Source organism: Orbicella franksi, chromosome 7 (genome assembly GCF_964199315.1).
Source record: "Orbicella franksi chromosome 7, jaOrbFran1.1, whole genome shotgun sequence".
NCBI classification, from domain to species: domain Eukaryota; kingdom Metazoa; phylum Cnidaria; class Anthozoa; order Scleractinia; family Merulinidae; genus Orbicella; species Orbicella franksi.
The window spans coordinates 2,752,501-2,774,568 of record NC_138151.1 but is presented as its reverse complement, the minus strand read 5'-3'; the positions used below and the strand labels follow the sequence as shown (position 1 = coordinate 2,774,568).

At 37.6% G+C, this 22,068-nt stretch overlaps 2 protein-coding genes across 2 annotated transcripts in view; one reads left to right on the top strand and one right to left on the bottom strand.

Annotated features, from left to right (window-relative positions):
- The first annotated feature begins 2 nt into the window (after window positions 1-2).
- On the top strand, window positions 3-20,526 carry LOC145492209 (calcium-binding protein 39-like). Its single transcript, XM_081471557.1, has 11 exons — window positions 3-149; window positions 8,949-9,080; window positions 9,751-9,811; window positions 10,197-10,300; window positions 11,264-11,382; window positions 14,028-14,196; window positions 14,838-14,897; window positions 16,666-16,731; window positions 17,018-17,161; window positions 17,567-17,672; window positions 18,299-20,526. The coding sequence occupies exons 2-11, from the start codon at window positions 8,970-8,972 to the stop codon at window positions 18,355-18,357; spliced, it is 999 nt and encodes a 332-aa protein (XP_081327683.1). The 5' UTR covers window positions 3-149; window positions 8,949-8,969; the 3' UTR covers window positions 18,358-20,526.
- An 80-nt stretch (window positions 20,527-20,606) lies between these two features.
- The window catches only part of LOC145492212 (lactadherin-like), a 3,547-nt gene continuing 2,085 nt past the window's right edge, over window positions 20,607-22,068 (bottom strand). Inside the window, exon 3 of the mRNA XM_081471564.1 lies at window positions 20,607-21,831. Within this exon, the coding sequence (XP_081327690.1) occupies window positions 21,691-21,831 (141 nt within the window). The 3' untranslated portion in view covers window positions 20,607-21,690. The remainder of the gene's footprint in view (window positions 21,832-22,068) is intronic.

Genomic DNA, 22,068 nt, shown 5'->3' with positions numbered 1-22,068 from the left:
GACCGTGGAAACTGGAGCGATATTTTACAACTTGATGGTTTTCATTGTTTCCGTTTAGGCGTGTTTATATTGAAGAAAGTCTATTCTTGTCCACAATTTCCCTCGATTTCAAGTTTCTAGTAATTCAAGAGTGGTTACTAACTGTTCAGGTAAGAGTTACCGTTGTTACAAGTTGGCCTGTCTGTCTTAAAATTCGCATTCTTCACGAACATAAGCTTGAACTCGAGAAAGCGGCTTTAAATGACAAATTAGAGAGACATTGATCCTTAAAATCAGCATGTACGCAACTGTACTCGACTGTATTTTTTTAAATTTTTTTTTGCTGTCCTGATACATTCCTTTCCAGTAACAAATAAATCCGCTAGCAGCCACGAACTAGAAATACTTCGGGTCCAAACGTGCGTGTTTGCGGCTTTACAGCTTTCCTAACTTGATCTAACTCAACCGTTGAATGCTCTGCACTACAAACCCAAATACCTAGATAAGAAATAATTCACACTTAAATACTATTTAATAAGTAGTTGGGTGAAAGTTATTTCTTATCTTAATTACCAGTACGCCTGCAGATCGCTTGGTATTTGAGACAGCAACCAGTACATGAATTACAAAACATTCGTTCTACTAAATAAGCGTAGATACAAACCATGTGGACTGATTATAAGACTTGTAGTAGTTTAGAAATGGACTAGCTAACAGCTCATGCTAACTTGAGTTAATAATTAATGCCTCTGTCAATTCCAAGCCTGCTGATCCCCCACCCCAGCATTCATGAGGCATTTTCAACCCATTAACTCCTGGAGCTCTTTGCCAAAACCGCATTCTTTGGACATTTGGGAGATTTTCTGCCTGGGTGTGAGCCAAATTAGCTCCAATGTACTTAAAAAGGCATTTGCAACATAACAGCATGCCTTACTTTCTACTAGCACCACGGCTTTACAACATTTTTGTTTGGGTGTGCGCAGAAATCAAAATTTGTGACCTACGTCTTTAGGCTTTTCTGTTTTTTTAGTTTTTCTTGACTTTCCTTATCTTTTTGTGGCAGTGATTGACCCTCTACTGGGCTTGCTTCCAGTTTAAAAATTTCTGAGAAAGCATCATTGAGACAGGCAATTTTCACCATGGAGTAGCTAAGTGTCATTGCAGGAAAGTTTGCTCCCCAATCACTACGATCTGGGTATCAGTAGAAAGATCTTTTCCTCCTGCAGAACTTGAGTGTAGATGATCAATGCCAATTTTGATCAAAAGTGATGAAGTCAAAAGTGGAACAAAGGCCAATGCTCGTCACGGCTGGTTACGTCCAGCACAGGAGTCAGTGGGTTAAATTTTTTGAAAAAAATTTGTAAATGTCCCAGGAAGGCTAGCTAGAATAGTTGATGTACAAATCTCCTCAGTGAGGCTTCAGGAAGATTGCAAATTCCTGACCCATAGGACAAGGTCAAAATTCCATTTTATTTAATACAGAACCACGAGTGTTTTACTGGGAAATACACCACTTGTAAAATTCATACAAAACCACTTCCGGGATTTAGGTAGCGTATTTTCCATATCTTCATTGGTGAAGATATTGATGACTTCACTGATATCATTTTTGACCCTTGATCTGTGCTAATACTTGTTGGTGTATGATCGAAACATCTTTGGATCTGCCTCAAAAGTCTTCAACAGTTTTTCGTTATCTTCAAAAATCTTTGCAAATTTGCAGAAAATGTTCAAAAACATTGGTGTGGCCTTCGGACAATTTTTGGAGAATCTTCGGAAATCTTCAAAAAGTGGTCAGGAATCTTCAGAAAATCACCAAAAACGTCATTATCAGTATGTTATATTAAACAAATATACATATATATATATATATATATATATATATATTTATATATATATATTGAAAATAGAAAAAAACTACACTTTCATCCCGACAAGCCTGTTTCGTGATCGCTCACTCTTCAGGGGATTTTAAAATCCCCTGAAGAGTGAGCGATCACGAAACAGGCTAGTCGGGATGAAAGTGTAGTTTTTTTCTATTTTCAATATATATATATATTGCGCTCTACTTAAATGTATCGAGCACTGTACTACGGAAAAATCAAAACACAGACTTCCTATATATTTATATATATATTTATTTATATAAAGTGTAAAATTTGATTTTCGTAGAACAATGCTCAATACATCAGAGTAGAGCGAAGTATACAATGTGGGAGGAAAAATACAAATAAACTACAAGTTCATCCCTACAAGCCTGTTTCGTGGTTGCCCACGAAACAGGCTTGTAGGGATGAACTTGTAGTTTATTTGTGTTTTTCCTCCCACATTGTATGTATATCTATCTATCTATCTATCTATCTATCTGTCTATCTATCTATCTATCTATCTATCTATCTGGATTTATGAAAACGATGTTAAAGACTGAATCAAGTGCTGTTTGAGTTAGTTGTTTTTTTTCATTTTTTTTTTTTTCTGCTTTTGCTATGACAGCAACTTGTAAATCTTACCTAGCATGGAATGTAGAAACTCCCTGCCGCATGTTTCATTTATTTAGGTATTTTTTTCATCATTTATGGACCACCACCCCCCCCCCCCCCCCCCCACCCCCTTTTCAATTTGCGTGAATTTTAGCCCGGGCTACATTTGTCTGAATTCAGTTCGCGCGGTGACTCTGACAAGGAGCGACCGATTAGCGTTCTGTATTTGCTGTCTAAAGGAAGTCTGCCCGAGGACACCATTAAGTCCAATGAAGGCCCAAGTCTAACGATTTGCTAGTAAGCGTCGTCCATTATTGTACGTGAGGCGGGCCTGAGGAGATGTGTAAACTGTACGGGTCACATTTAGTCCCGTAACAGAAGGCCATTTGCCCTGTGGCGATAATGTTGTGCTTGCTTTAGACAGCAAAACTCTTTAGCCACATCAATTTAGGGCTTAGACGTGCAATGGACTAGACATTTCTAGCTGCTGTTGGCGTCATTTGCTTTGAACTTTGATGTAGCTAAAGACTTAGAAAAAAAATCTGTTGAAATCTGGATGTGCCATTCTGCGCTCGACAAAATTGAAGTACATCCGGGACATTGCTATTTGCCAGCAAAACATGGCCACGAGGAGAGAGAAGAACATGAGTTCAAGCACTGATCGTGAGTAGAATTTCCTTGTGTCATCAATTTTAGGCGTTCTCGGCTTAGCTAAGTATCAGAACTGTCTGTGATTCGCTAGCGCGGAAGAAATTTATTTGCGTGGCTTCCGGGCGATAATTGACGTAACGACAACATGTTGAGTGTTCACTTACTGCTAACTATGGCCTAGTTTGTCTGAACTTCAATCGATTCTCGATGTAGCAAGCTCTTGTTCAGTCCATTTAGGACGATGCAGGCCTTTAGAAAGCAATAGATTGGCTCTCCGCCGCAGTTTTGATATCTGTACGTTCGTGTTGATTTAGACTCCAATTTCATGTTAAAAGCACTCTTAATTAAATTGTACAATTCATGATTCAACGAAAAGACGGTGAATTTAGTCTTCCTGGCCTCAAAAGGCATACAGGAGAGTTATTTGCTGCTATTTGAGCTACGATAAGCCTCGTGGAAAGCTAGCTCTGGGACAGAATTGTAGCAAGATTATCAGTGACAAGTCAAATTCTATGGCTACGTTTTTGTGAATCCAGTCAGATATTGAGATGAAATGTCATGTAATGGCTACTTTTTGGCTGAAATATAGAGGTAAATAACCGATTCCACTGCTTACCATGCTCTTGTTAGCGTGACTGGCTAATTTAACCCACAGTAAAGACATAGTGAGGTCATTTAGGTGAAATCGCAGAGGTTAAGCCTGTCTAAATTAGTGCCGCGGCGAACCAAATGATCAATGTAAGCTCTAATTGCAAACTATTTTTCCCGTTATATTTACCGCATTGCAAGAGTCCGTTTTATCTATTTTAACTCTTTTAGTTTTTAGGTTGAATTTAACCTAGTTCTGCAATTATCACGCTCTATAATGTAATTTATGCACAGTATTGTATTCTTTTCGTTTGGTCTATCAATTATCACCCTGTATGATGCAATTTATAGTACAGCATTGTATTTCTCGTTTTGCATTTTCTTCCTGTATTGTATTAATCACGATGTATTAATAGCACAATATTGTATTTTTCATTTCATTACGTAATCTCCCACACTGCAACCGTATTTAAACTTAGTTTTCGTCCTTTTTCTCTTGTAACTGATGAAGGTCTAAGACCGAAACGTTTTTCTATTAAACTTTTAACTTTTTAACTTTTTTTACCGTCAGAAGTTGTCCGTCCTTGCTTTATCAAACGTTTATATATATATATATATATATATATATATATATATATATATATATAAATTCTATTTCCTTGTGGTGAATGGATTTCAAAAAGCGCTCAACTCTTAGAGGAGCATAGTATATTCATTAAATGTAGTTCAGGACTTCAGGAGTGATTCATTGTTTTATTGCTACAGACCTGTTTCGTATGGTCACTTGTTGACCATACGAAACAGGTCTGTAGCAATAAAACGATGAATCACTCCTGAAGTCCTGAACTACATTTAATGAATATATATAAAAAGTTAAAATGCTTCGAGCCAACAGGGATGCCAGAAGGATCCAAAAGGATTCGTAGTCCAAACCTCGAGTAATGAAATTTGTAGGAAATTGAGGAAAACAAGGACGGACAACTTCGAGCGAAAAAAATATATATATACAGTAAAAAGTCTAAGAAATCTAAAAAAAAAAAGTTTAAAAATTTAATAAATATATATATATTGTATATATTGTATTGTATATATATTGTATTGTATATTGTATATATATATATATATATATATATATATATATATATATATATATATATATATATATATATATATACAATGTGGGAGGAAAAACACAAATAAACTACAAGTTCATCCCTACAAGCCTGTTTCGTGGTTGCCCATCCCCATCCCCTGATGAGTGGGCAACCACGAAACAGGCTTGTAGGGATGAACTTGTAGTTTATTTGTGTTTTTCCTCCCACATTGTATACTTTGCTCTACTCTGATGTATTGAGCACTGTTCTACGAAAATCAAATTTTACACTTTATATATATATAAAAAGTTAAGATGCTTCGAGCCAACAGGGATGCCACGCGCCAGAAGGATCCAAAAGGATTCGTAGTCCAAACCTCGAGTAATGAAATTTGTAGGCAATTGTGGAAAACGAGGACGGACAACTTCGAGCGAAAAAAATATATATATACAGTAAAAAGTCTAAGAAATCTAAAAAAAAGTTTAAAAATTTAATAAAAATAAACGTTTCGGTCAAAGACCTTCATCAGTTGCAGTGCAAGTGAATAATAAATTACAATAACCTTAAATAAGTTTACAGTATAAAAAATGACATAATATTACAAAGATGATTACATAACAGGGCGTGGTAACACATGAAAACTAAAAAAAATTAACCAATGATAAACAATTGGTGATTACTAAGCGAGATACTATGACAATGCGGTACAAAACTCAAAAGACACAAACCAAATAAGAATAAATAATCGAATATAATACAAATAAGATTAATATCAAAAAAGTAACGCGATTCGTCGAGTCAGCCGAAAGTGTGAAGGGACCCGGGTGTAAAATATTCAATGTTCAAAAAAGGCGGTCCCAAAATCCCCAAACAAAGCCCTTGAAACAATGCCGCGGCAAGGCACAACAGGCGCCCTAAACAGGGCCCTTAAACAACAATAATGTAATAAATTCCCCGATGGGGGCCCCTGAGAAAACCTAGCGCTAACAAAGCTAACAAGATCCAAGGTCAGGGCCTTTGAACACCTGAACTAAGATAACCGCCAAATTTGCAAGTTATTTTTGCGCTAATTGTAGTTTATTCTTTTTTTCGAGTGGAATTCCTGACGTTTATTCAAGCCAAAAGGTGCCAGAGAGAACAACTGTGCACTCCAATATGCCTCTTTAGTGATTAAAAGCTTTTCGATGTTACTTGTATTGTTTGCATTTATCTGCACTTGATCAATACACTGGAAAGAAAAGTCGTTTAAGTCGTGCGGTGTTCTGTTGAAATGCACCGCTACCTCACAAGTCTTTTTCTTGGTCAGCATAGCAGACTTGTGGTTGCGAAATCTAACTCTAAAATCTGTTGTTGTAGAGCCAATGTATTGTAAGTTACATTTCTTACACAAAGCCAAATAAATGACATTTTTTGAATCACAGGAAAGTTTCAATCGTATCTTATAGCTCTTGCCTGTTTGAAAACTTTGGAAAGAATTTGATTCAACAAAGTAGTTGCGACAGAGATCACATCTTGTTCTTTTGCATTTAAAGCAACCCTTAACCTCAACAACCTCTTCAACCTTAGTGTTAGAGCCATAACGAGATGGCGCTAACAACTCCTTAAGGTTTTTAGATCTTCGAAAAGAGGCTATGATGGAATTTGGCGGAAAAAATTCTTTTAATTTGGGGTTGGATTCCAAAATACCTAGGTGTTTTCTGATGATGCGACCAACATCAGGTAAATTTGGATTAAATGTTGTTACAAATGGAAACAATTTCTTCTCAGCTTTGGCACGAGTTCTAAGTAAATCAGTTCTAGATGTAGTTAAGGCTTTAGAAAATTGATCTTCCACTAGTTTTGTGGGATAACCCTGATTGACTAGATAACCCTTGTATTCAGTTGTTCTCTCGGCAAGAAATACTTGTTCAGAGCAGTTTCTCTGTAACCTAGTTGCTATGCCATAAGGGATAGCCTTGAAAACGTGTTTGGGGTGAGCACTTGATGGTGGAAGATACAAGTGGCTATCAGTTGGCTTTGAATAAACGTCTGTCTGGATGAAACCCCCGATGAGATGTAAAGTTAAATCTAGCACGTGAAGCTCGCGTTCAGAAAAAACTAATTCAAATCTAATGGTAGGATATAGGGAATTTATAAAGTCAGTAAACATGAGTCTGCATGAGTTTACTGACTTTATAAATTCCCTATATCCTACCATTAGATTTGAATTAGTTTTTTCTGAACGCGAGCTTCACGTGCTAGATTTAACTTTACATCTCATCGGGGGTTTCATCCAGACAGACGTTTATTCAAAGCCAACTGATAGCCACTTGTATCTTCCACCATCAAGTGCTCACCCCAAACATGTTTTCAAGGCTATCCCTTATGGCATAGCAACTAGGTTACAGAGAAACTGCTCTGAACAAGTATTTCTTGCCGAGAGAACAACTGAATACAAGGGTTATCTAGTCAATCAGGGTTATCCCACAAAACTAGTGGAAGATCAATTTTCTAAAGCCTTAACTACATCTAGAGCTGACTTACTTAGAACTCGTGCCAAAGCTGAGAAGAAATTGTTTCCATTTGTAACAACATTTAATCCAAATTTACCTGATGTTGGTCGCATCATCAGAAAACACCTAGGTATTTTGGAATCCAACCCCAAATTAAAAGAATTTTTTCCGCCAAATTCCATCATAGCCTCTTTTCGAAGATCTAAAAACCTTAAGGAGTTGTTAGCGCCATCTCGCTATGGCTCTAACACTAAGGTTGAAGAGGTTGTTGAGGTTAAGGGTTGCTTTAAATGCAAAAGAACAAGATGTGATCTCTGTCGCAACTACTTTGTTGAATCAAATTCTTTCCATAGTTTTCAAACAGGCAAGAGCTATAAGATACGATTGAAACTTTCCTGTGATTCAAAAAATGTCATTTATTTGGCTTCGTGTAAGAAATGTAACTTACAATACATTGGCTCTACAACAACAGATTTTAGAGTTAGATTTTGCAACCACAAGTCTGCTATGCTGACCAAGAAAAAGACTTGTGAGGTAGCGGTGCATTTCAACAGAACACCGCACAACTTAAACGACTTTTCTTTCCAGTGTATTGATCAAGTGCAGATAAATGCAAACAATACAAGTAACATCGAAAAGCTTTTAATCACTAAAGAGGCATATTGGAGTGCACAGTTGTTCTCTCTGGCACCTTTTGGCTTGAATAAACGTCAGGAATTCCACTCGAAAAAAAGAATAAACTACAATTAGCGCAAAAATAACTTGCAAATTTGGCGGTTATCTTAGTTCAGGTGTTCAAAGGCCCTGACCTTGGATCTTGTTAGCTTTGTTAGCGCTGGGTTTTCTCAGGGGCCCCCATCGGGGAATTTATTACATTATTGTTGTTTAAGGGCCCTGTTTAGGGCGCCTGTTGTGCCTTGCCGCGGCATTGTTTCAAGGGCTTTGTTTGGGGATTTTGGGACCGCCTTTTTTGAACATTGAATATTTTACACCCGGGTCCCTTCACACTTTCGGCTGACTCGACGAATCGCGTTACTTTTTTGATATTAATCTTATTTGTATTATATTCGATTATTTATTCTTATTTGGTTTGTGTCTTTTGAGTTTTGTACCGCATTGTCATAGTATCTCGCTTAGTAATCACCGATTGTTTATCATTGGTTAATTTTTTAGTTTTCATGTGTTACCACGCCTTGTTATGTAATCATCTTTGTAATATTATGTCATTTTTTATACTGTAAACTTATTTAAGGTTATTGTAATTTATTATTCACTTGCACTGCAACTGATGAAGGTCTTTGACCGAAACGTTTATTTTTATTAAATTTTTAAACTTTTTTTTAGATTTCTTAGACTTTTTACTGTATATATATATTTTTTTCGCTCGAAGTTGTCCGTCCTCGTTTTCCACAATTGCCTACAAATTTCATTACTCGAGGTTTGGACTACGAATCCTTTTGGATCCTTCTGGCACGTGGCATCCCTGTTGGCTCGAAGCATCTTAACTTTATATATATATATATATATATATATATATATATATATATATATATATATATATATTATATATATATTATATATTATATATATATTATATATATATTATATATATATATTATATATATATTTATATTTATTTATTTATTTATTTATTTTGATATTAGGGTTGAGGGTACCAGGGAACCATGCCTCTGTTTGGCTCCTCAAAAAAGAGTCCAAGTGAACTGGTGAAGAACCTTCACGACTCTCTGCAAGTCGTGGATAAAGAACCAACTGGAAGCAAGAAATCTGATAAGGTGAGTTCATTCCTGAATTAACACCACTTACTACTGTCTTAATACTAGTATTCCAGATCTCAGGTGAAAAAACTATGTAAGGCCTACATGTTTATTATATATCTGTAAGACATTTAGTATCATTGAATGTGGCTAAATGTGATTTAGGCAAAGTTAGACTCAAACCAATGCAGTCAGCGGTTTCCCCTTTTACAGTACGTGACTTGCGGGGCGGCCCTTTGGAGATTTGCAGGGCTGTTGTGTCACATTGCATTGCACATACTGTGCTGCCAGCTGATCGTTGTGTATCATTTGCTTTGTATTTTGGCGAATCTTTGCAGATTCTCGCCCCTTCCCTTCCCGTCCCTCCCTCTTGGTTGCTGGTCTCTAGGTAAGTATGGGTCAGGTAAGTTGTTTCCACTGATTCAATCAGTGTGACGGTGCCAGTTACCAGCCACTTTTGGGGGTGGTTCCCGCTTCCAGCGTTGCCATGGATACCTCCCCTTCCGCGTACGGCTTCTGCGCCCTGCTAACCTTTCAGGCACTAGTTCCCAAGCTCATCTATTGGTGATGAGTTTAATTCCAGGCTACAGGTGTATAATTTTGTGGTTCATTTTATTTTTGTCTGTCATATCATGTAACAAACAAAATTCTGATTTTTCACTTATTAATCATACATTATTTCCCCTAGGCTTTAGAAGATATTGCTAAACAGTTTAGTGCAATTAAAACAGTCCTGTTTGGATCTGGAGGTAGTGTGCTTCACCCCGTGAATAATCTGTTAGTTATATATTTATGGCATCATGAAGATCAAATGTGATTTGAATTTGTGGAGGCAGTGTTGCCAAGCGGTTAGGGCGCCAGACTTGAAATCTGGAAGTCACACATTCAAGTCCCATTCTGACCACTTGGCTGGAGTTTTCAGTAGAGCCCAGTTCAATTCCTCTGTCATGCTAGTAAATAGCCAACTGGTCTGCCTCCTGACTGTTCTGATTTTTAAGCTTGTTACATGTATGTGTAGTCCATATACCTTTTTTTTTCTTTCAGTTTAAGTGCCCTGTGCGTGAACTAGCTAAGTATAGATAAGCACATTGACCACCATAAACAACAACATTTTAACATTTGAATTTGTTCTAGATCAACCTCCCCTGGCAGAAAATGTGGCTCAAACTGCTCAAGAGATGTATAACACAGATCTGTTTGGGTTTCTTGTTGAACACCTTCAGAAACTAGATTTTGAGGTACATGTAATAAAATAACATATTAAACATTCCACTTTCACTTGCTGTCCAAGGCTCAGAAGTATCTGTGCCAAGGTACTCAGTGTCTAGAAAACGTTACTGTAAAAATACAACAAAAATACTTGGAAATTTTATTCTTGTAAAAAAGATGGACATGTAAGGTTTGACTTTATCTTTGTTGCTCGTGGCTCTTGGCTCTTGTCTCTCTGAATGATGCCCCCTAGAACCCCCCCCCCCCCCCCTGATGTGATGCTGAGTGAGTTGTCAAAAATCATCAGATATGGATGTAAACATTGCTCACACAATCTGTGTCACATTCTGTGCCACAGTCTGTGTCACACAGTATGTGCCATCATAGTAGGGTGGGGCTTGCAATGGCTAATTCAAAAGAAAATATGTAATTCAGGGTTTTGATGGTTTTTTTGCGCAGGTAGAGAAAAGACATAATTATTAATTATTACCATAAATTACAACAGTAATGCTCTGTAAAGCCCAGACAACAAATGTGGTGTTCCATTTCAGCCGAAATAACAATAAGCTGCAAAATTAGACTTTTTGTGAGTCCTGTGTAAGATGGCAATCGAGCAGGGTCTCAAGCCCCCACATTGCATTATTTTACCTTCAAGATCAATAGAAACTAAATTATTCTGAAATTTTGGCACAACTGGCTCTGAACACTGAATACAATCTCTGCAGGCCATCATTTTGCTTCTGTTTACAGAAGCCCATCACAGTTGGATAATGTCACCATGCCAACGTTATGATATTAATCTCAGCCAATTAGTATTTTGCACCCAAAATTTGGAAGCACCAATTCAGAATTTAAAGCAGTATGGGAAGGCTCTTCTTCCCTTTTCCAGTTACAGGCATTTTTTACTCCTCAATCTGAATAGGTTTGAACAGTCTCCTTTAGTACATTTCTGAGTTCATCCAGTTATGCTAACATTACATTTTATCTTTTAGAGCAAGAAAGATGTTGCCCAAATATTCAACAGCATTCTACGAAGGCAAATTGGGGCTCGCCTTCCCACAGTTGAATATTTGCTTGATAACAAGGAAGTATTGTTCATGCTTGTGACGGGGTAAGATGTTGAACAGTTCAGTGTTTAGACTCACTGCTATATTTTTGTGAGTTACAATTGCTATAATTATTGACATGCTTGCAGAACTTCTATGAAGATTTATTATCAATCCAGCTGAAAAATTGAAACAAAAACTGTAAGGTGCTTAATATGTTTCCTTGACAACCAAAATAGTAAACTCCACAAAACAAGTACATTATGCACTCTAATCACTGGTCCCGAGGGAAGCAGTTAGTTTTGTTTTCCCAAGATTCTTGATGTTTCCTGAGACAAAGTGAAAAATAAGTAAAGAGGCACACAGAATTCAAAGTATAAACAGAACGGGCAACAATAGCTTCCATTGTAATTGGTGGCTGCTGGGCAACATTTAGATTTAGCGATTGCCACATGACCATAAATCAAACAATAAGAAACACATTTGACCTTTCTTGACTATCTACAGGTATATTATGAACCCACAATGCGACCAGCTCCCAGCTGGCTTGATAACTCAGTTGGTAGAGTGCTGCACCGGTATTGTAGAGGTCATGGGTTCAAATCCTGTTCAGGCCTGAATTTTTTTTTCAGACTTGGGCATTAATTTCACAACTGCTTAAGTTTTCTGTATAACTGTGATTATTATTATTATTATTATTATTATTATTATTATTGTTATTGTTATTTTCACATTTTTATTGCTTTTGCACACACACAAAAAAACTTTACAACCACATAACTTTCATTAAAACTGTCCTACTAACATTAGCATGAGTAACTACAATGACTGCTAATACTTTACTACTGCAATTATCAGTCGTGTTGATCACCTGATGAATCATCAGTCATGTGACTCCCCTCCCCCTCCCCCAGAGTCTGCAAGTAATAAGTTATTAGTTATTAGTAGTTTTAGCTGACAAATTTTTAACTGTGTGTAAGTAAAGATTATCTATCTGTCTAAGTAGACTAGAGTGTATTTGAGTAGAGTGCAGCACTTTGGTACTATTTAATATATAATAAATATTGATATATATAAATTGTATATTATATTAATGTATATCATAAATAAATAATTGACAAGAAAGTTGGCAGTTACTTGTGATAATACATTGTTCGTGGCATTGTTGCTTCGTCAGTTTTCACTCGTGAATTTGTGCAGTTAGGAATCCTTATGCGATATAAGGTGAGATTGCTGTTATCATTTTGTTAGCGAATGGGACTTTGAGCACAATGCCCAGCAAGTTTGCCAAGCAGAAAGGTCTCAGATGAGTCCCTTGGCTGGGACAAAATGAACTGCTTAAGACTAGCCACGAACAATGTATTATTAATTAGTTCGTTTTCACCATCCTGGATCGGGATAGAGTTGACATCTTCTTGCGACATCTAAACAGTCAACAACCATCAATCCATTTCACCATGGAGATTGAGAATAACAGCAAGATCGCCTTTCTCAACACGTCAGTTTATAGAGAAGCGGATGGCCACCTTACCACCAGTGTTTACAGGAAACCAATGCATACTGATCAGTACCTGGCGTATGATTCACATCACCCTCAGTAAGTAAAGCACGGTATTGTGAAGTGTCTATATGACCGGGCTAAACGTCTCGTGACGAAACCACCAGTAATTGCTGGAGAGAAGAAACATCTGTCATCTGTACTTGTTTCTAACGGATATCCCTCTTTTGTACAGAAGATCACAAAGGCACGAACAACCCCAAGAAGAGAGCCTATCGTGGAATTTAAATCCACTGCCGTTTTACCTTATGTCCAAGGGGTTTCAGAGTCTCTCCGCCGCTGCCTAGAACAACAAGGCATTCACACTGTCTTTAAGTCCGACACAACACTTCGGTCACACTTAGTGCGACCAAAGGACATCATCAACCCGGCTAAACAAGATGGTGTTGTCTACAGGATTCCCTGTGAGTGCGGCAAAGTCTACATTGGGGAAACAGGGAGATCTATGCAGGAGAGGATCGAAGAACACGACAGGGATATACGACTCGCCTGTACCCAGACCTCCGCCATTTCTGAACACACCCAGGAGACCGGCCACTATCCTATCTGGAATGAGGTCAAGTTTATTGATCGAGATCCTCATTAGTACACACGTAGGGTCAAGGAAGCTATTCACATACGACTTCACCCTAATAACATCAACAGGGATAGTGGAATTGAAATTCCTGAAGCATGGATGCCCACGATCAAAAAACACAACAACAGGAGAACAGTACAACAGCGGACCACTGAGGGAACAGCTACTCACCGGAACAATGGAACAATAGGAGGATCAAAATGCACCAATCACAGCCGACCTTTGTGCTATGAATGATACCATGCAATCAGTCGACCTTATCACCTGAAGAAGACTAGCAGTAAGCAGTCGAAACATCGCGATCTACATCTCAAGTGACTACGTCGTGAGACAAATGATAATACACTTTATTATAATAATTATATAATTTCCATCGCCAGAGTTTGAACATCATTTCTTGTCAGCTCATTTCCAAACTATTTTATTGCAAACTGTTTTGTTTTATACAGCTTGTAAGCTCCCTGGATACAACCCACCCCTTCCCCTCCCCTCCCAGTATAAGCCCACTTAAAACCCCTTACAAAGTTGTCACCTGTTTGTATGTACAGTGAATTGATGTTGCTTTGTCTTTGTAGGTATGAAACCCATGAAGTGGCTTTAAATTGTGGCATTATGCTAAGGGAATGTATGAAATATGAGCCGTTAGCTAGAGCTATAACTAGTGATGACAGATTCTTCAATTTCTTTGAATATGTTGAAATGTCAACATTTGATATTGCATCAGATGCATTCACTACATTTAAGGTAAAGTGTCATTTAATTAATAACCTATAGTTTTTCCTCCTCCTCCATTTCTCTTTGTTGACGATCCATAATGGTTATTTTCCCACACATTATGTCCTTCTAGAACGATGAACGATCTTTGCTTCTGTAGCATTCAACATAAGAAAAGAAGTCAATCCATCCTTTTGCTTTGCTGTTAATTGATTCTCTCACATCGGAAAAGCTGACCGTATTTGAAATCACCCTATAGTGCATTGAAAACCCTTGATCATTGACTATGTCATGTATGCCAGATCCTTCGTACCAGTGTCTGGCCACCAAACATTTGCATTTGGCGACTATTTTTTCACCTATTATTATTTATTGGCCCCTTTCCTAATAAATGGCCCCTGAAAAAGCTCTTCAGAGGCCTCTTTGGCCCTCAAGTAAAATTTTCTGGCTGAAACACTGGTTAGTTGGTTAGTGAGTGAGTGAATTAGTTTATAGTCAGTCAGTTAGTCAGTCAGTCACTCAGTCACTCAGTCTAGTTAGTCAATCTTTGCAATGGCAGAAAATGCGAGGCTGTTAATGACATTTCTAAGGCAGGTGATGGTAGGAGATTAAAGAAATAAATGTCTTTACATTGTTGAGTGTTTAGTAGGTCTCTTGACTTTCATTTACAGGATCTACTCACAAGACACAAAATTATGTGTGCCGAATTTTTAGAACGCAAGTATGAAAAGGTAGGGAGAATATCATAGGAAATATTTCTGTTGTCTGCAAGAGACCCAAATGCTGGATTGGAAATGACCGCATTTATTTTTAGCACCACACGAATGAACAATTCTTTTGTAACACACATTAACCTCGCACAACCTTTTTTTTACTTCAATCGTGAGTAAGAAAAAGAAGTGCCCTTTAAACTAAACAAAAAGGCTTCTTTCTAAGAGTTAACAAACACATCTTTTAACATCTCCAAAAAACCCATCATAAATGTTTTTCATCAGCATCTCCTGAGTGCAATTATTATTTCCATACTTAAAATGCCTGCATGCTGTTAACAGATACTAGATCTATACTTTTGATCTTTGCTGCTGTGCCTTAAAGTTTGTGAGTAATGCAAGGCTGTGCTCTAGCGGCATCAGTGGCTTCAGGCAACTGGCTTCCATCTTAGGGCGACAAGAAAAACATACCTAGTTGCCTGGCCAGGCGACCTCCTATTTGAGATTTAACTTAGAGATGAAAACAGTCTCACAATTATTTGTCTTTCTCTTTTTAATTTCTTGTGATGTATTGAAGTTTACAAGGCAAAATGGCTCAATACAAAATGCTTACACTGTAAATCCATCTGTGAACTCGAAACCCCAGGGGTAGGGGGGTACTCCCTTATTTGGGCTATACGGGGATGTGCTGCTGGACAGCGTCTGAATTGTTGTCAGTAAAAAAAATTTTCCCATTCAGAAGCATAGAGGGAAAAAGGACTTAATTTTTCTACATGTATATATCAACCATTTTAAGTAAAAAATGTGTTAAGTTTGTCTTTCTTTGTGGACTTTTGACAACAGTATTATAAAACGTTACATGTACATGTAACACTTTTATCTTTGGCATCTGTAAAGAGGATAATTGCCCTAGAAACAATGCAAGATATTTTTATTTTGAAGGTCAACTGGTTATCATATATTAATTAATCAATCGATGTTTGTTTTTTTGTTTTTTTCATTCGGGTCACCAGGCTTGACTTCTGGGCACCCTAGCCAACAAGGTTGGGTGCCCAAAGGGCTCCCTAGAATTTTTCCTAGAACACAGCCTTGGTAATGACGTCATATCACATTTCTTCTAAATAATTAAAGGGCCTCTGGGTTAGTTACGTCCCTAATATGGAGGAAAGTGTGTGAAGTGTACAAATGTGTGTATGGTATCTGTTACTTTGGAGGTGGGGGGAGGGGGGGGGGGGAGAGAGGGAGGTAGGAAGACTTCTGGTGGGTTTTCAGATGTAGCTGCTTTTTATAACCTTCACCCTTTAAACTACATGTAGCAGCCTTTCTTTAGTTGTCTGCTGTTTGAGTCAATAGGAGGGAACATTAGCCAAAATTAGATATTTCCTATATAGAGGATATTACACGGTGGCTCGAAGATATGAATTTTATGTTCTCGTGGCAAGAACAATATCTCACTCGTTCGCTTCGCTCACTCATGAGATATTGTTCTTGCCACGAGAACATAAAATTCATATCTTTGAGCCAACGTGTAATGTTCTTTTTATTATATGGAGAAACCAATTCAACAAAAGCAAAAGGCGGGAATCGTGACTTCATTGAACGATACCACACTCACAAAGGTGACATACGGAAAATACACCACTCGGGTCCCGGATGAAGTGGCGTATGGAATCTACGAGTGGTTTAGTTCCCAGTAAAACACTCTTCTCCATATAATAAATGTTGTTATACATTCATTTGGTGTGGTAGCTATGTTAATTTTTCACATTTCTGGTTATGTTACTTGTAGTTTTTTGGTCATTATTCCAAGTTACTGAACTCTGAGAATTATGTTACGAGAAGACAGTCACTTAAGGTAATGTATTTGCAGTTTGTTGTCATTAACACAATACAATATATTCATTGGTACATTAACTACAAGGGAAAAAACTGATCCTTGTACTGAGATGATTAGGTTTTAACAATCAATTCAGACAACGTGATCAGATCATTAATTTAAAAGATAGTTCTTTGAGCGACTTTTTTACATGTATAGTGTACTGTAGCTGATCCACAAAATAGTGCCTATATGTAAATTGTTGTGTCAAAACATGTCGTGACTTGTTTGTGTTATGTTTTTTTTTTTGTTTTTTTTTTAACAGCTTCTTGGAGAGCTGCTGCTGGATCGTCACAACTTCACCGTGATGACAAAATACATCGGTAATACGGACAACCTGAAGCTTATGATGAATCTGCTGCGAGACAAGAGTAGGAACATTCAGTTTGAGGCCTTTCACGTATTCAAGGTCAGATCATTAAAAAGATGTGATTACTGCACTTGCCAGGTTCTTGTAACACAGGAACAAATTAGAATGATTTGCTGTTAATCATACCGTGTTATCTTTTTCAAAATATTTGCTACCTTACATGTACATTGTAACATCTTTGCACAAATGTATTCATTTATCAACTCACAATCTATGATTTTTTGTGAAGCCTAGCAATTCAATACCCCATCTTTATGATATGTTCCCTGTATGTGAGTCAGAACTGTTCAAATTCTTGTCAGTGATATATGTTTGTTCCAATTTCCTACTTTGGGTTCCTGCTTTCTTTATTGTGAAAAAATCTGAATGTCATATCATCTATTTTGTTTATCAGTAATTGATGGTTTTCAATTGCTAGGGAAATGTTTTGTTTGTAATTTGCAGGTATTTGTTGCAAATCCCAATAAAACATCACCTATCCATGAAATCCTGGTGAAAAACAAAGAAAAGCTTGTGGAGTTTTTGACCAGCTTCCACAATGATAGAACAGGTATTTAACAGTACATTGTACAGTTCCAGAAAATATTTAATACACTCCCCACCAAAAAAAGGATTGGAATTTCCTGGGGCATGAGAGCAGGGAGGGGGGGGGGGGGGGGGCTGTAAGACTGAAAAATCTAAAGAAATGTCTGAAGCTTAATGGGAATTTCCAGAGGGGTGGGGGGGTCCTTCCGTGGGGATGTATGAATACTGGACACTCAATTTTGCTGTGTGGTTACCCTGTGAATATTGAAGACATGATTTGTGTGCATGTTTTACACTTGGCAAGCGAGTTCTTATGCCCTGGAGGGGGGAGGGGGGAGGGGGGGGAGTCCCATACGAAAAGGTTATTACCGTTTTTAGGATCGATTTCCACTGGTCTCTCAAGTCCGGTCTACTAATGCAGGCTCCCTTTCTGAACAGCGGCTGGTAATTAAGCCTTGTTGCTTTCCAGGTGGTATCTTTTAGAGGTCAAAAAAGCTGAAGCCATGCCCAGATAGTCTCTTTTGGAGGTTTAATTCAATTTTTTCGATGAACGTCCGTGACCTTTTCATACAGGAGTCTTTCCTTCTCCACCCCCTGCCCATCCTCAGGTTCTTATGTCGGCTGATCATGTGTTGGCTTGATTCCTTGCAGAGGACGAACAATTCAACGATGAAAAAGTCTATCTCATCAAGCAAATTAAAGAACTGTAACCAAGTGCACATGGCCACTGTGAACTCAGAATTGAGAGAACATGTAGATTTTATTTTGTAGTCAATGTCAAGCAGATTTTTAACTCCATTAATCTTTACCATGTCTTCAGTTATGAGTTGCTTATGTAATTCTTAACGTCTGGACCGCGTATTAACCGAGAATGTTTATATGGTAGAAGTTGATGTCAGGGACAGAGCTGATTTAGCACGGCAGCAGTGAAAAAACGTCTTTGAATAAGACAGAGTACAGTAAGCAGTTTTTGTGTGCACCGTGTAAAAATATAACTAATGACCAGTATATTATGAGTAAGAATGCATGGTATTCACAAATGCCATCATCCCTGACCTTTGTCTTGTTTCCAAGTGAAGGTGGAGAAATTACTTAGTCGAAAGTTGTATCATCGGCTTGGTATGTTAAACACTGAATCAGTTTTAATTTTGAACTTTACAGTTGAAAAATTGCTTTGCTACACCTGCTAGTGAATGAATTGTTTATTATTGCACAAAAAAATCAAGCCTTTTTTCAGTGCACAGTTAGGGAAACTAAGACCATTGTGTATCTGTTCAGAGTCCCTTTTGAACACTTTTTCAATGTGTTTGTGCTCCAGAATGCCCATCCGTTGACAGAATTAATGATATTATGCAAGCAAACAAAACAATCTTATAATGTGTTTTCCTTGCAACTGTTTTCTGTTATTATGTTTAGGGAAGATACTCAATCCTAGGGAAACTAAGACCATAGAGACTCAATTTGTCACTGTATCATTTACAAATGATTCTTGTAGATTTGGAAAATCAAAGGCGTCCATTTATGAATACAGTAAGACCTGCCATAATTCCATCCAAGTATAGGATTGATTATACGATAGCTATTGGTCGTAAAAACAGCAGAGTAACAGCAATTTTCAAAAAGGAAACACGATTTTTCATTTTACAAAACAGGTTTCGACATTCCTATTAATTATCATGTAAACTTGTAATGTTAGTCTTGGGAATATGTTTTTTTTTTAATACTCATTATTGGAAATGCTTGTTGGTGAAGATATAGGGGGTGTGAAATGATGTAACAGCGATGTTGAGTACTGTAAAGTTAACCACATGTCGATATTATAGTTTTGGGTAATTTAGTTTTCTTGATTGTCGCGTTATTGATAATTATTTTACTCGCTTCACATAAAACTTAATCACAATGTGGGCCACGTATGTATACTAAATCTGTGTCCCTACGTGAAGGGACACCTCATTTAGGGACACTTGACATTCACCGAGGAAACACTTCACATGAAGGGATCATTTGTACTTGTTTCATCCAGCTATTAATCCACTTCTTCAGTTAAGACGTTTCTAACGAAAACTTTGCTTTTGACACATTTTAGAGTGAGGAAACTCCAACCGTAAACACTCAACGTTTTTTGTATGTTATTTTTAGGGACCATAGATTGAAGGCTCTTCAGATCAGCAACAGTGTTTAGCAGTGTTTACTCTGTTAAAGCGGCTAATCTAATCTTGTAGATTATATAAAGAGCCTTCACTACATCTACATAAGGGTGTGTAAGGGGGGGGGGGTGAAGGGGGTCCCGCAAAGGGACCTTCACTCTGTAGTTCCGTCCAACGAAATTGTACAAAAAGTGTTAAGTGATCATGACTGTAGCGTCCGTGTCGTACAGTTGCAAGTAAAACTGACGAGTCTGTATTATAATAATTGCATCAACAAGGGAATGGGCTCAGTCTACGGGAAAATGTTTGGGCCGTGTTTTAGTTCATTTATATCCACGATTACGGCTCTAGGTTAGGCCTTCGTATTTTCTTAGCCTTCAGCAGAGGTTGTCAAAAACGGGCTGAGGTAAGGCTCGATTACCAGCCACTTCCGTGAAATGAGCCCGCTTTCACCCCCGAAAAGACTTCTGCGGAACTTAGAAATAAGTTGCATCTTGAATGTGCCCTTACAGGCTTCCGTGCTTGTCTCTTCTCGGAGAGGAACGTGACCGGACCCGAGAGAGCGGCGGAAATCGAGCCTAGTCTAAGCTAACACGACACCAGTTGATGTCATTGTTAAGTGAATATGTTCTTGGTATGGAAAATTGTTCCCCAGATAATACGTTGATCCATCTTTTAAAGTTTCTACTTGTATTTTGCTTTTTAACAAGGATATAAAAATAAAATCATCCATATTGCATTTCAATACCGCTTGATTTATATTAAATTGCGTTCTGTCAAAAAAGGCCTTGATTTTTCGTATGTAAAACCTTTCTTTTTAGTTTTTATAAGCCGGCCCTCTCAATCAAAAGTGCTATTAAGACAATTATAAAATTCTAAAAAGGACTCAGTATTCTCATGTCTCTCATCAGTGGTGAAGATTAACTGTAATACTGATTTGGTGGTGGTAAAGGTTACACTTACTGATCTCTTGCCGGTAAAGATTACCCTAAGGAATGATTACTCTTTACCAATCGACTGGTAATCAGGATGACCCTGACTGATTGGTCCAATTGAGGATGAAGCTTATTTGATCAATTGGAAGCACAGATTACCCTTTTTAATTTGGTGGTAAAGATAACTCTTATTAATCGGTTGTTTCAAAAGGTTACCCGTATTGATCTGTTTGCTGGTAGAATTACCCTCTATTAATTTGTTGTGGTAAATATCATTCTTATTGGTCAGTTAGTGGTAACGAATTTGGTGGTAAATTTCATTCTTATTGCTTAGTTGGTGGTTGGGATGTGGCCAGTATTGATCCGGTGGAAAAGATTATCCTCACTGACCTGTTGGTGATGAAGATTACCCTTGTTACTCTATTAATCGCTTGTTAATGCTCTCGTGGGTTGGTCGTAAAGATTTAAACCTTACTGATCTGCTTGTGATAAAGGTTTTCTCAATGTTCCTTGCGGTGTTGCAACGTTAATTTTTCAATGCTCTCATTTTGGTAACACGGTTAGATGGATCTTCAAGTTTTCCTGTAGATTCCAGTGCTATAACATTGTCTAATTTACCGTTCAATGAGATCACGCCCGCCTTATATATAAGTACTTCGCGTACGACCAGAAATTAATTAGCTTTCCCAGGTTAACTCCTTCCAGGCGTTCAGTTAGTTGGGGCGCAGCGCGAAAAATGGCAGAGAGAATAAAGGCACAACGCCTGGAAGAGACTAGAAATCAACTTGATTGAAGTAGACCGGTAGGACTGCAAAAAATAACTAACTAATAAACGAACAAGGGTGAATAAACACGAATTTATATTAACAGTGCTTTCTATAATCATAACATGGCTTTATCATTGTTTTTAGTTTAATTTTAATATTTGATTTTCGATTTAATTTCCATTACACTTGAATGGTTATGTTCTAGTCCCATACAGCTCCATTCGTAAGGCGATACATAGATGCCAATCACTTGGGTACAACCTCACAACTGACACTTCAAATGGCTCCAGGTCATGTCTCACAACAGAACTTTCATCTGTGTTCCCAATGAATGACTGCAAGTGCAAATAGAAGGCGATATTAGCAGTTAAGAGTAACTAACTTCCAAACGAAACAGAAGGAATAGTTAAGAAACTTACATGGGTATACGTTTTATTGTCATTTTTCGAAATCCGAGCTCAGGAATTTTACTTTATTTTGTTTTATTTTCTGTTTGTTGTTTTGTTTGACTGTTTTTCCCATTTTCAAGCCCTCGTCTTTCATCTTTTCACATCCTGATAAATGTCCTTTTT